Consider the following 14,165-nt stretch of genomic DNA (forward strand, 5'->3'; position numbering starts at 1 on the left):
ACTGTACTACGTCTTATGCCATTTGCTAGTTTTCTAGGGGAGATCGCGCTCTGCTCACTAACTGGCAGTCTGAAGAACTAAATCTGACTCTTCTTCCGTTCAGTCATCAGTAACGCTGCGATCACATTTTATTTATAAAATGTTTTACCAGGAAGTAATACATTGAGAGTTACCTCTCGTTTTCAAGTATGTCCTGGGCATAGAGTTAAGATGACAAATAAAACATGGTTACAATACATAGTTACATAAGTGAACAGGGTATACATTATATACAAGACATTGCATGCACAGTTAAAGATAATTTATATTAGGCCGAGTCCATAGAGGGGAAAGCTGCGCTCCTCCGCGCTGACGCTGAGGTTCTGCTGCTCGGTCAGGAGCGATCCCATGGACTGGCAGGCGAGCCAACGTGCGCGATCGGAAGGTGGGGCAGTGACGACGCAGGGCCAATAGCACGCGAAGCGCCGACGTCAACGTCATAACGCTGCTTCGCGCTGATTGGGTGTTTTCAGCCGACAACATAGGATGGTGGTGGTGATAAAGGTAAATAGGAGGATGGTGGTGGTGATAAAGGTAAATAGGAGGATGGTGGTGGTGATAAAGGTAAATAGGAGGATGGTGGTGGTGATAAAGGTAAATAGGATGGTGGTGGTGATAAAGGTAAATAGGAGGATGGTGGTGGTGATAAAGGTAAATAGGACGGTGGTGGTGGTGGTGGTGATAAAGGTAAATAGGATGGTGGTGGTGGTGATAAAGGTAAATAGGATGGTGGTGGTGGTGGTGGTGGTGAAAAAGGTAAATAGGATGGTGGTGGTGGTGATAAAGGTAAATAGGATGGTGGTGGTGGTGATAAAGGTAAATAGGATGGTGGTGGTGGTGATAAAGGTAAATAGGATGGTGGTGGTGGTGGTGATAAAGGTAAATAGGATGGTGGTGGTGGTGGTGATAAAGGTAAATAGGATGGTGGTGGTGGTGGTGATAAAGGTAAATAGGAGGATGGTGGTGGTGATAAAGGTAAATAGGATGGTGGTGGTGATAAAGGTAAATAGGAGGATGGTGGTGGTGATAAAGGTAAATAGGAGGATGGTGGTGGTGATAAAGGTAAATAGGAGGATGGTGGTGGTGATAAAGGTAAATAGGACGGTGGTGGTGGTGGTGATAAAGGTAAATAGGATGGTGGTGATAAAGGTAAATAGGGTGGTGGTGATAAAGGTAAATAGGGTTGTGGTGATAAAGGTAAATAGGACGGTGGTGGTGGTGATAAAGGTAAATAGGATGGTGGTGGTGGTGATAAAGGTAAATAGGATGGTGGTGGTGGTGATAAAGGTAAATAGGATGGTGGTGGTGGTGATAAAGGTAAATAGGATGGTGGTGGTGGTGATAAAGGTAAATAGGATGGTGGTGGTGGTGATAAAGGTAAATAGGATGGTGGTGGTGGTGATAAAGGTAAATAGGATGGTGGTGGTGATAAAGGTAAATAGGAGGATGGTGGTGGTGATAAAGGTAAATAGGAGGATGGTGGTGGTGATAAAGGTAAATAGGAGGATGGTGGTGGTGATAAAGGTAAATAGGAGGATGGTGGTGGTGATAAAGGTAAATAGGAGGATGGTGGTGGTGATAAAGGTAAATAGGAGGATGGTGGTGGTGATAAAGGTAAATAGGAGGATGGTGGTGGTGATAAAGGTAAATAGGAGGATGGTGGTGGTGATAAAGGTAAATAGGAGGATGGTGGTGGTGATAAAGGTAAATAGGAGGGTGGTGGTGGTGATAAAGGTAAATAGGAGGGTGGTGGTGATAAAGGTAAATAGGAGGGTGGTGGTGATAAAGGTAAATAGGAGGGTGGTGGTGATGAAGGTAAATAGGAGGGTGGTGGTGATGAAGGTAAATAGGATGGTGGTGGTGGTGATAAAGGTAAATAGGATGGTGGTGGTGGTGATAAAGGTAAATAGGGTGGTGGTGGTGGTGATAAAGGTAAATAGGGTGGTGGTGGTGGTGATAAAGGTAAATAGGGTGGTGGTGGTGGTGATAAAGGTAAATAGGGTGGTGGTGGTGGTGATAAAGGTAAATAGGATGGTGGTGATAAAGGTAAATAGGATGGTGGTGATAAAGGTAAATAGGATGGTGGTGGTGGTGGTGATAAAGGTAAATAGGATGGTGGTGGTGGTGGTGGTGATAAAGGTAAATAGGATGGTGGTGGTGGTGATAAAGGGAAATAGGATGGTGGTGGTGGTGGTGATAAAGGGAAATAGGATGGTGGTGGTGGTGGTGATAAAGGGAAATAGGATGGTGGTGGTGGTGGTGATAAAGGGAAATAGGATGGTGGTGGTGATAAAGGGAAATAGGATGGTGGTGGTGGTGATAAAGGGAAATAGGATGGTGGTGGTGGTGATAAAGGGAAATAGGATGGTGGTGGTGGTGGTGGTGGTGATGGTGATAAAGGTAAATAGGATGGTGGTGGTGGTGGTGATAAAGGGAAATAGGATGGTGGTGATAAAGGGAAATAGGATGGTGGTGGTGGTGATAAAGGGAAATAGGATGGTGGTGGTGATAAAGGGAAATAGGATGGTGGTGGTGGTGGTGATAAAGGTAAATAGGATGGTGGTGGTGGTGGTGGTGGTGATAAAGGGAAATAGGATGGTGGTGGTGGTGGTGATAAAGGTAAATAGGATGGTGGTGGTGGTGATAAAGGGAAATAGGATGGTGGTGGTGGTGATAAAGGGAAATAGGATGGTGGTGGTGGTGGTGATAAAGGGAAATAGGATGGTGGTGGTGGTGGTGGTGATAAAGGGACATAGGATGGTGGTGGTGGTGATAAAGGGAAATAGGATGGTGGTGGTGGTGATAAAGGGAAATAGGATGGTGGTGGTGGTGATAAAGGGAAATAGGATGGTGGTGGTGGTGGTGATAAAGGGAAATAGGATGGTGGTGGTGGTGATAAAGGGAAATAGGATGGTGGTGGTGGTGATAAAGGGAAATAGGATGGTGGTGGTGGTGATAAAGGGAAATAGGATGGTGGTGGTGGTGGTGATAAAGGGAAATAGGATGGTGGTGGTGGTGGTGATAAAGGGAAATAGGATGGTGGTGGTGGTGGTGATAAAGGGAAATAGGATGGTGGTGGTGGTGGTGATAAAGGGAAATAGGATGGTGGTGGTGGTGGTGATAAAGGGAAATAGGATGGTGGTGGTGGTGGTGATAAAGGGAAATAGGATGGTGGTGGTGGTGGTGATAAAGGGAAATAGGATGGTGGTGGTGGTGGTGATAAAGGGAAATAGGATGGTGGTGGTGGTGGTGATAAAGGGAAATAGGATGGTGGTGGTGGTGGTGATAAAGGGAAATAGGATGGTGGTGGTGATAAAGGGAAATAGGATGGTGGTGGTGGTGGTGGTGATAAAGGGAAATAGGGTGGTGGTGGTGGTGATAAAGGGAAATAGGATGGTGGTGGTGGTGGTGGTGATAAAGGGAAATAGGATGGTGGTGGTGGTGGTGGTGATAAAGGGAAATAGGATGGTGGTGGTGGTGGTGGTGATAAAGGGAAATAGGGTGGTGGTGGTGATAAAGGGAAATAGGATGGTGGTGGTGGTGATAAAGGTAAATAGGATGGTGGTGGTGGTGATAAAGGGAAATAGGATGGTGGTGGTGGTGATAAAGGGAAATAGGAGGGTGGTGGTGATAAAGGTAAATAGGAGGTTGGTGGTGATAAAGGTAAATAGGAGGGTGGTGGTGATGAAGGTAAATAGGAGGGTGGTGGTGATGAAGGTAAATAGGATGGTGGTGGTGGTGATAAAGGTAAATAGGGTGGTGGTGGTGGTGATAAAGGTAAATAGGGTGGTGGTGGTGGTGGTGATAAAGGTAAATAGGGTGGTGGTGGTGGTGATAAAGGTAAATAGGGTGGTGGTGGTGGTGATAAAGGTAAATAGGGTGGTGGTGGTGGTGATAAAGGTAAATAGGATGGTGGTGATAAAGGTAAATAGGATGGTGGTGATAAAGGTAAATAGGATGGTGGTGATAAAGGTAAATAGGATGGTGGTGGTGGTGGTGATAAAGGTAAATAGGATGGTGGTGGTGGTGGTGATAAAGGTAAATAGGATGGTGGTGGTGGTGATAAAGGGAAATAGGATGGTGGTGGTGGAGGTGATAAAGGGAAATAGGATGGTGGTGGTGGTGGTGGTGATAAAGGGAAATAGGATGGTGGTGGTGATAAAGGGAAATAGGATGGTGGTGGTGATAAAGGGAAATAGGATGGTGGTGGTGATAAAGGGAAATAGGATGGTGGTGGTGGTGATAAAGGGAAATAGGATGGTGGTGGTGGTGGTGATGGTGATAAAGGTAAATAGGATGGTGGTGGTGGTGGTGATAAAGGGAAATAGGATGGTGGTGATAAAGGGAAATAGGATGGTGGTGGTGGTGATAAAGGGAAATAGGATGGTGGTGGTGGTGATAAAGGGAAATAGGATGGTGGTGGTGGTGATAAAGGGAAATAGGATGGTGGTGGTGGTGGTGATAAAGGTAAATAGGATGGTGGTGGTGGTGATAAAGGGAAATAGGATGGTGGTGGTGGTGGTGATAAAGGTAAATAGGATGGTGGTGGTGGTGGTGGTGATAAAGGGAAATAGGATGGTGGTGGTGGTGGTGATAAAGGGAAATAGGATGGTGGTGGTGGTGGTGATAAAGGGAAATAGGGTGGTGGTGGTGGTGATAAAGGGACATAGGATGGTGGTGGTGGTGATAAAGGGAAATAGGATGGTGGTGGTGGTGATAAAGGGAAATAGGATGGTGGTGGTGGTGATAAAGGGAAATAGGAAGGTGGTGGTGGTGATAAAGGGAAATAGGATGGTGGTGGTGGTGATAAAGGGAAATAGGATGGTGGTGGTGGTGATAAAGGGAAATAGGATGGTGGTGGTGGTGGTGATAAAGGGAAATAGGATGGTGGTGGTGGTGGTGATAAAGGGAAATAGGATGGTGGTGGTGGTGGTGATAAAGGGAAATAGGATGGTGGTGGTGGTGGTGATAAAGGGAAATAGGATGGTGGTGGTGGTGGTGATAAAGGGAAATAGGATGGTGGTGGTGGTGGTGATAAAGGGAAATAGGATGGTGGTGGTGGTGGTGATAAAGGGAAATAGGATGGTGGTGGTGGTGGTGATAAAGGAAAATAGGATGGTGGTGGTGGTGGTGATAAAGGGAAATAGGATGGTGGTGGTGGTGGTGGTGATAAAGGGAAATAGGATGGTGGTGGTGGTGATAAAGGGAAATAGGGTGGTGGTGGTGATAAAGGGAAATAGGATGGTGGTGGTGGTGGTGATAAAGGGAAATAGGATGGTGGTGGTGGTGGTGATAAAGGGAAATAGGATGGTGGTGGTGGTGGTGATAAAGGGAAATAGGATGGTGGTGGTGGTGGTGGTGGTGATAAAGGGAAATAGGGTGGTGGTGGTGGTGGTGATAAAGGGAAATAGGATGGTGGTGGTGGTGGTGGTGATAAAGGGAAATAGGATGGTGGTGGTGGTGGTGGTGATAAAGGGAAATAGGATGGTGGTGGTGGTGGTGGTGGTGATAAAGGTAAATAGGATGGTGGTGGTGGTGATAAAGGTAAATAGGATGGTGGTGGTGGTGATAAAGGGAAATAGGATGGTGGTGGTGGTGATAAAGGGAAATAGGATGGTGGTGGTGGTGATAAAGGGAAATAGGATGGTGGTGGTGATAAAGAACGGAGGACGAGTCTGGAGGGCTGTGCTGCTGACCTGTGTCTTTCCCCTGCCTTCTCACCCCCGTGTACTCACCGTGACAGCACCGGCCGCCGCTCACCGGCACGGCCCTGCAGCGCAGGTAAAGCCGGGACAGGGAGGACCAGCTCCGGCTCTGGGCGGACACGCCAGCCATGCTACTGACACCGCTCCCTCCCGGCGGCCTCCTGCCACTGACACCGCGGGCGGTCTGTACACCTGTGGGATGCGCGCTCACCCTCCGCGTCACAAGAGCGCGACACCCCAGGAAATGGAGGAAATGGGCAGCGCGAAACAGTTCATGGAATCCACCTACTCTGTAAACTGTGCTGTGACGCAAAGCTCAACTACCCCTTTTTTTTGCAAAACTTTATTGACAATGCATGTTGTTGACAGATACGTTTACCGTCTCACAGCTTTTGAAACGTAGTATCATTCAATAGCACGGAGTGGTGGATAGACGTAATAAGGGCGTATTTTGGCTTTTTTACCTCCTTTTTACTGTATGAAGACGAAGAAATCTTCACGTGTCTTACATTAAAAGCAGCTGTGTGTGCTGAGATTCCTGACAACTGTGCAGAGATTGTTGCTCAAGGAGAAAATAAGTGACTTACCCCCATTGTAATATACAGTGTATGATACATCCTATCTGTGTGTATTCACATCCCTCTCCCAAGGGAACTTCAGCCATACCAGTGTTTGGGGTGTATCATATACAGGGGAAGGGACATGTATCATACACAGAGGGGCATGGGACGTATCATATGCAACAGGGGACATGTATCTTAAAGCTGCAGTTCATTTTTTTTTTTTGCATTTTTTTTTTTTACTTCAATAGTTTCATGTGTGCAATCTCTAATTAGCTAAAGAACAGTATAGCTGCAGGTCAATTCGTTTTCCATGTATTGATAGGTCGAAATTTGGTGACATATTAAAAGCTGGCATTTGTTTATAATCTGCTTGTCTGGCAGTGGAAGCTCATGAATATTCATGAGAAATCCTGCACAGACAATTGCTAGAAGGAGGGCAGGGCTGACAAAGGGGTGTGCCAGAGCTTGTGACAGGACATGAAGGGGCAGTGCCTTAGCAAATGGCTGTTAAAATAGAATACAAGAAAATTGGTCTTTCAAAGTTGTTTTTTTAAAAACAGAAAATGCTAAAAGTATTTTTTCTTACTACATAACTGATTTATTAAAAAAAACACACATGCAGGATATTGACTGAACTGCAGCTTTAAAGAGGGGCATATATTATAAAAAGGGACAGGGGACATGTATCATATACAAGGGGCCTGGGACATGTATCATACAGGGCACACATATCATACACAGGGGGCGTGTATTGTACACGGGACATGTATCATATACAGGGGGTCTGGGGCGTGTATCATATACAGGGCTCACATACACTATACAGGGCTCACATACACAGGGAGCATGTAGCATGGCTAGTCCAGACTGCCTCTCTACCCCCTGTCACGTAAGCCCTTAGTAGCTACAGGCTGTGACAGGCTATCCTGTGGGCATTGACCCCCCCCTCATGCTGACTCTCTGAGTGACAGAAGTGGTGGTGACTCAGGGTCTGTGTACAGCCTATCATGGTACAGATCTTGTGTCCTCCTCTTCTGGAGTCTCAGAGGGGAAGTGCCAAATTATAGTGAGTTCTGTTCCACCCCTCCTAGGGAGAGGAGGTGTGTGCTGCTCCTCCCGGCTGAGAGTGAGTCAGTCTGGCCAGTCCCTCCTGGGCTGACAGAGCCAAGAGAGATCAGAGGCCTCAAGACTACCAGAGAGCCCAGCACCATCCAGAGGCCTGGAACCCTCTGACATCCACCTGCATCCACTGTATACCAGGCCTTCCTGTCACTTGGATTTGGCCAAGACATGGTTTGAAGAGGGATGTGTCCACGTTCCATTATATTTGTTCTGCGGGCATCAACGTAGTCTAGTTTGTGCCCTTTGCCAATGCATACATTGCCCACTATCACCCATCCTAGGTAGAGTCTTTGATCAAATGGGGCGTTGTGGGGTCCGTTGCGCTGTACGTGGATTTTGTGCACTCTCAGGATGTCTCTGCCGAGCAGTAGCAAAATCTTGGCATCTTGTTCTATTAGCGGGATGCGGTCAGCCATTCCCCTAAGGTGTGGGTGATGACGTGCCGCGTCTGGTGGGGAAATCTCGTTCCTGTTTGCCGCCATGTGATTGCACTCTATGAGTGTAGGGAGAGGTATCTTTACTCTGCCATCCACTGAACATATGGTTTAGCCATTTGCTCTCCTCCCTGTTGTCTCAGTCAGTCCTGCACATGATCTGAGTGTGTACGGTGAGGCATTGTCTTGTGTGTTGAACAAGCTAAAGAACTCTGTCTTCACTAATGATCTGTTGCTTTGATCTTTGATGATTGTGTACATCCTAATAGCCCTTTCAGGTTGTCCCTTGGGGTATACTGCAACAAGGCATATTTTGTAGCAGGACCTTTGGTCACGTCCTTCTCCGCAAACCTCTGTGCACTGGGATGTAACAGATGTTGATTTCTCTTCTCCTTCCTCCCCCCCATGCTTTGCTATGGAGGAAGGGTTGTTGGGTTGTTCAAGTGTCGGCACCTCTGGATGTACAGATGTTACATGCTTGTCACTGTTGCACACTGTACATTTGATGGCTTCTTTACAGTCTTTGAATAGATGAGTTATGGAAGCACAGCACCTGAAGCAAACTGCAAATTCTCCGAGTAGGTTCTTGCGTTCCTCTATGGGCTTCATCCTAAAGCCAAAACACCGGTTAAGTGGGTGTGGCTTCTTGTGTATGGGGCATTCCCTGTTTGGCTCCCCTGTCACCCTGCTTGGAGCAGAATGATTGGGGCGTGTAGATGTTTTAGAAGACACATCTGTCCTGTGGACGAGAGAGGCGTTCTGGTGCTACCATAAATAAAAGAAAAGGGAATAGTTGCGCCAACCGTATTAGGTAAATGGTGAAATTCAGTCCCACACAAAATGGAGTCTTGCTGCCAGAGTTTCTTAGAGGTGATTCACCAGCCTCTATAGGTAACAGTCACAAAAGGAGAAGGGATCCTCCGGCACGTGGTTCCACTTGTGACTCCAGGACACATGCAATATTAAACAGAAAAGAGGGACCACAATCAGGGGTAGTTAAAACAATGAATCATATAAGTAGGTTTTTAGTAGAAACACACTTCCATTAGACAGTAATTCTCCAGTAAGGATAAGGGAGACTTCTTGGTGATACCTCAAATTAGGGAAGAGAAGGGAAACATAGTATAACACCGTTTTATTAACAAACAAATTTAAAAGAGATTGGAAACTCACAAACGGCAAAAAGTTATGGCAATGAGAAGAAGTGCATCCAGACTCCACAGACCCTCCTCCAGAATCTCTGGCTGTCGGTGTGAGTTCCGCTCCAGCTGGTGAGGTGGTTTTGCAGAGATGTGTTAGCAGCAGGGGGGGTCTCCTGGTGCTCGTGCACAGACCAGGTTCCTCCTGTTTGCTATTCTCCCTGCCGCAGCTCCCGCCTCTACCTCTCGTGCATGCGCTTGCGCGTCAGTCGCAGTGCTGCCTCCAAGCTGGATGAATCTCTAACTCCTCAGTACGGTGGCCTGTGATGCCCAAAGTTTCTTGCAGGCTATCTCGTTCTCGCTCTCGCAGGCTATCTTCAGTATTTGTTTTTGCCAGGTAGGAGAGATAGGCCTGTGATATCATTTGGTAAAGCCTATAGCATGACCTTAGTTGGCTATAGCTTGCTTAATCTGTGTTTCTTGATCGCTAATATTTGTGACATTACACATTTCAAATTCAGTATTTTCCCAGGCCTTCTCTAACTTGTCACGGTGTCAGTTTCATACTTTTCGCTGGCATTTTGTGTAAGTGTAACTGTCCGCTTAGGCCTGGTGCCTTCTTGCGTCTGTTGCAGTTGTGTAGCGGCCTCAGCGTCTGAGTTGTCACTCTCATGCGTGGTGTCTGGTGAGGGTCTGAGTTCTGCCATGCTGCAGGTGTATGTAGGCCTTTAGCCAGTGTGTGTGGCGTGCGGTTTGTTACCTGCGTCAGCGATGGATGGCTGTCTCAGATGGTGCCGGTCGGTGTCCTGCAGCGGTCAGCGTAGCGATAGCTGTACTTACAGTTGTCCGTGGCTCTGACCCGTGTCCTGGCAGATGTCCGGTGGCGAAGCCCTAGCCGTATGGACGTAGCGCAGGGGTAGGTTTGATGGCTGTACCTCACTGTGTAGCTGTGCAGAGCTGCAAACTCAGACAGGATAGGAGAGTGACAGTGCTGTGTATAATGCACGGATCTGTGAAGCAGTGCGGCAGCTCTGTGAAACTGTTTATAAAGCTGCATGATCTGTATAGCTGTGTAGAGCTACTTGCTCTGTATAGCTATCTCAGCCTGTCTCCTGTAGAGTTGATTTTTACTGTTCTGGCCCAAGCACACCTGTATAGATGCGTATGGAGAGGCAGGTTCACTCAATCCCATATATCAAGCAAGGGAACCTTCTTACTTGCTGAAGTGTTTATTTGGGGCAACAACATACAAATAAAAAGGGGGGGGAAAGTACTGAGGGAACACTGGGACATGAGGGCAATGGAGAGGAAGGAGAGCTATGAGGGCAGTGGAATAAATGCAGAATATAGGGATAGGTAAAAATCAGTAACTTTACCAGGATAGGAGAGATGACTGCTCAAGATGGCTGCTGGTACTAAGAGACAGCATGCTGGTCGGGGCTGATGGGAAATTAACAGGGACAATACCACCTGCCAAGGGGAGGGGGAGCTGTCCATCCTGGTAAAAAGGCAGGGGGGTTGTCAAGGCAACTGGCTGAAGCCAAGAAGCCCACAAGGGGTCGCAGCATTGTTGCAACAGCTAGGCTGAGGAGCGCTGGCAGCCTGAAGACAGAGAAAAAACACAATCCTGTTCCAGGACAGAGACATTAATTAATTCATAGGGTACTAACACCACAGGTTGGAACCTATTACTCAAGGTCAATTCATCCCTCTTGTGTGACACCATCAGACAAAGCTCTAATGCGTGAAACTCGTGACCGGGCTATGGCATCCCCAGAGATGATCAATGATCACAAATGAATGATATTTGATTATTCTGGATTAAAAAATTTTTTGTAAAGTGTTGAGGAGTTTTATATATATATATAAAAAAGAAACTATAGTAGCACCAATAGGTATATAAATAATCACCTAATATGAATATTTGTGTGGCAAAATAAAAACTGAGGCAATCTGACAGACCCACAAATATTGGATTTGAAGGAAACAATATATAGTTATGTATATAGATTCATTCAGTATTAGTACATATACCAATATAGATATAAGGAACAGAGACAAACATCAACAAACATAAAACATAGAATAACCAGTCCCAGAGATGTCCTGTCAGTAGATCAACAGTGGTAGAAATCAATTCCAGCAATGGGGATAATATGCTGCTCTCAAAAGGATAAACCAAATCCTATGGATAGACCTAATAAGGGAGAAAAAAGCTCAACCCCCATAGTGTAACACGTAAATGTAATGTAGGGGATGGACAAGGGAGGGAAAAGGTTCACTCACAAGGTTTACAGATGTAAAAGCGTTTGTGAATATATCACTGCCACGATGATAGTCCTCTGAGGAGATACCGCTGCACAGGTTTGCTCACGAACAGCTGGCAACAGCTTATGACGTTTTCTGTTTGAGGTTTGGTGGTTGCTGGAATGCAAGGATGGGAGGTTTGGGGAAGATTTCTTTTAATGTCATATCCTCTACCAGCATGGTTTGCAGGTCTTTGGTTATTTTTCGTATTCCCTCAAGGGTAGCGTTGTATGTGGCCCCTAGTGGTATGCGTGTGGTCAACAGAAAACTTCATAACGAACTTAAAGACACTGATAACGGCACACAACCGTGCAACAACACACACAGCAAACTGTGCAAACATATATGCCAAGATCCCACAGCCAGTCACAACCATGGAACATTCAATGTTAAAGGATCATACTGCTGCACATCCAGGATTGTTGTATATATGATTCAATGCAACAAATGTGACCAAGGATGTTACATTGGGGAAACCAGCCAAAACTTCAAGGCAGAATGAATATGCACAGACACTCTATACAACACTATGAAGAAGGAAGATACTGCTGTCCAGTGGGACATCACTTCTCACAACCAGATCATTTCATAAATGATTTAAATATCAAAATCCTCAATGGAATGTTTAAACACACCCAAGAACGAAAAACATTTGAACTCAGAATGATAAGACTCTTTGACACCAAAACAAGAGGACTTAGTGTGGATATGGGGTTTCTCACACACTATTGAAATGGTTTGTAATGATCCTGCCTGCCTCTCTGCCAATGTTCCTACCCATACCCCCCCCCCTCGACAGCATCCCCTTCCCCCTCCATGCTGTCCCTTGTCACCATTTTATTACTCTTCCAATGTCTTCAAACATCACTTTCTCACCCTTATCTACATCTGTTTTTTTTCTTGTTTTTCCTTTTCTAATCTCTGCTTTAGGCTAAGGCCCCGCTCCCTCAGTCAGTGCGCCCGCACTGCAGACAGGCGGGGCGCTGACATACACAGACCGCGATATGCGGTCTGTAGGGAGCGGGAGCCGGAGCGGGAGCCGGAGCGGGAGGTGGGCGGGAGTGGGAGGCTTGAGCGGGAAGGGGGGCGTGACTTGAGCGGAGGGACCCGCTACTCTCCCCCCCCTCCCTCCACGGCTCGGGCTGCTGATTGAAGGTAAGTAAAGCAACACACACACACACACAGAGACAGAGGCAGGCACTCACGCACTCAGGCACACACATACACACACACAGACAGGCACGCACGCACTCAGACACACACACAGACAGGCACTCACGCTGCTTTCACTCCACACTCCTCCCCGCTCCCCGAAGCCTCCCCTCCCCATTGGCTCACAGCCACACCACGTGACGCGTCAACGCTAGGGATCACCATTCTCTTGTATCCCATAGCGGCTGACGCGCCACAGCGTGTAGTAAGCTGTGCAGCCAGGGGGGACCGGCTCCGCAGGATTCCCCTGCTGGTGGGGAACTCGCGTGTGGCCGCCCGCGCCACCGAGCGCAGCGGGACCGAGGCCTTAGTCACAGAACCCATTGTTAATCAGTATTGCTGACATGAGGAAGAGAGAAACACTCTCAAAAGCTTGTCCTATGCTACCTTTTTTTCTGTAACTAAACACTGTACTACTGTAACGAGTGCTCACCACAAACAAGGCGGGACTGCGAGGCTGAGGTGGGGATGTCAGTAGCCACCTACCTACAACCGATCAGCCACGTCCGGAGTGCAGCGTGGTAGTCGTGTAGCTGGGTCAGGGTAGGAAAAGTCAGATTGGTCGGGGTACTTGCCGTGGTCTAGGATTGGAGAGATTGGATTGTCATTGTGAGGTGCCGGGATCCAGGGGTATAGAATGTAGAATAGTCGTGTCCGTAGCCATCGTCCAGGGGTCAGAGAAGGCAGGAGTCTGGGTGCAAGTTGAGGTCAAAAATACAAGAAGTAAACAAGACAAAGGCAGGGCCGCAGGAAGCTCGAGGTAAGCACAAGTCACTAGAACAGAGTTTATGCTCAGCCAGTTTGCAAGAAGACTGGCTGAGCCTATAAGGAACAAGCAGCCAATGGAGAAGCAGCAGGAGGCTGTGAGCAATAAGTAATCACAGGTGTACTGTGTACTGATGGGCAGGGGCGGAGTGAGTAGCAGCTGTGGAATAGTTGAGTGAATTAACCCCTGGCTTGCCTGTGTCCGCACGGCGTCTGTGCGTAGCTATCATGGGCCGTGCGTTGCCCATGACGTTACGGGAATGGAGCCTGGAGATAGTCCCTTCGGTGTTTCTCTTCCTAGCAGCATTGCGCCTGCGCTCAGATAACGGTTGACGCGCGTCACTCGTGACATCGCGAGGTAAGTGGGGTTGGGCGTAAGCCCGATCCTGACAACTACTTAGTGCTTATTACATTTAAAATTTAATATGCACTATGGGCTCGAATTTAACTTTGCACGTTTTGAAGAGATTAACTACATTTTCGGACACATTTTACTACAAAGATTTGTGTGTGTTAATCATATTTTTTCCTAGTAAACAGAGGCCATGAAAAACTTTAAAATATTTTTGGTGGTGGCAGTGAATTGAGGTATATTGTGATGGATTGAGGGGCGATATTACCGTATTTGGCCGATTATAGGGCGACCCCGAATATAAAGCGACCCCCTAATTTCAGTAGTAGCTGGAAAGAAAATAGTTTACACACACACTCACACTCTCTGTCTCTGTGTGTCACTCTTGGTTTGAACTTCCTGCCACAAGCAACATGGCTGCTTTAGGCCCCAAGGTGGAGCTTCCTCCATTTTACCCTCCTATCTCATACATCTGAATGCTGATTGGCTCGAAAAGAATGTACTTTTCAACTTAACTTTATTGAAAA

At 47.1% G+C, this 14,165-nt stretch overlaps 1 protein-coding gene across 2 annotated transcripts in view; it reads right to left on the reverse strand.

The window, feature by feature from the left end:
- SLC30A9 (solute carrier family 30 member 9) overlaps positions 1-6,040 on the reverse strand; it is a 74,686-nt gene extending 68,646 nt beyond the window's left edge. The window contains exon 1 of one of the 2 annotated variants that reach the window (XR_012787570.1): positions 5,775-6,040. Coding sequence is in view for 1 of the 2 variants with exons in the window: in XM_075567252.1 (XP_075423367.1) it covers positions 5,775-5,874 (100 nt within the window). In the remaining variant the exon portion in view is untranslated. The remainder of the gene's footprint in view (positions 1-5,774) is intronic. The other variant, XM_075567252.1, reaches the window with a different exon arrangement.
- Between the last annotated feature and the right edge of the window lie 8,125 nt (positions 6,041-14,165).

This window comes from Ascaphus truei, chromosome 1 (assembly GCF_040206685.1).
Source record: "Ascaphus truei isolate aAscTru1 chromosome 1, aAscTru1.hap1, whole genome shotgun sequence".
In the NCBI taxonomy this organism is placed as follows: domain Eukaryota; kingdom Metazoa; phylum Chordata; class Amphibia; order Anura; family Ascaphidae; genus Ascaphus; species Ascaphus truei.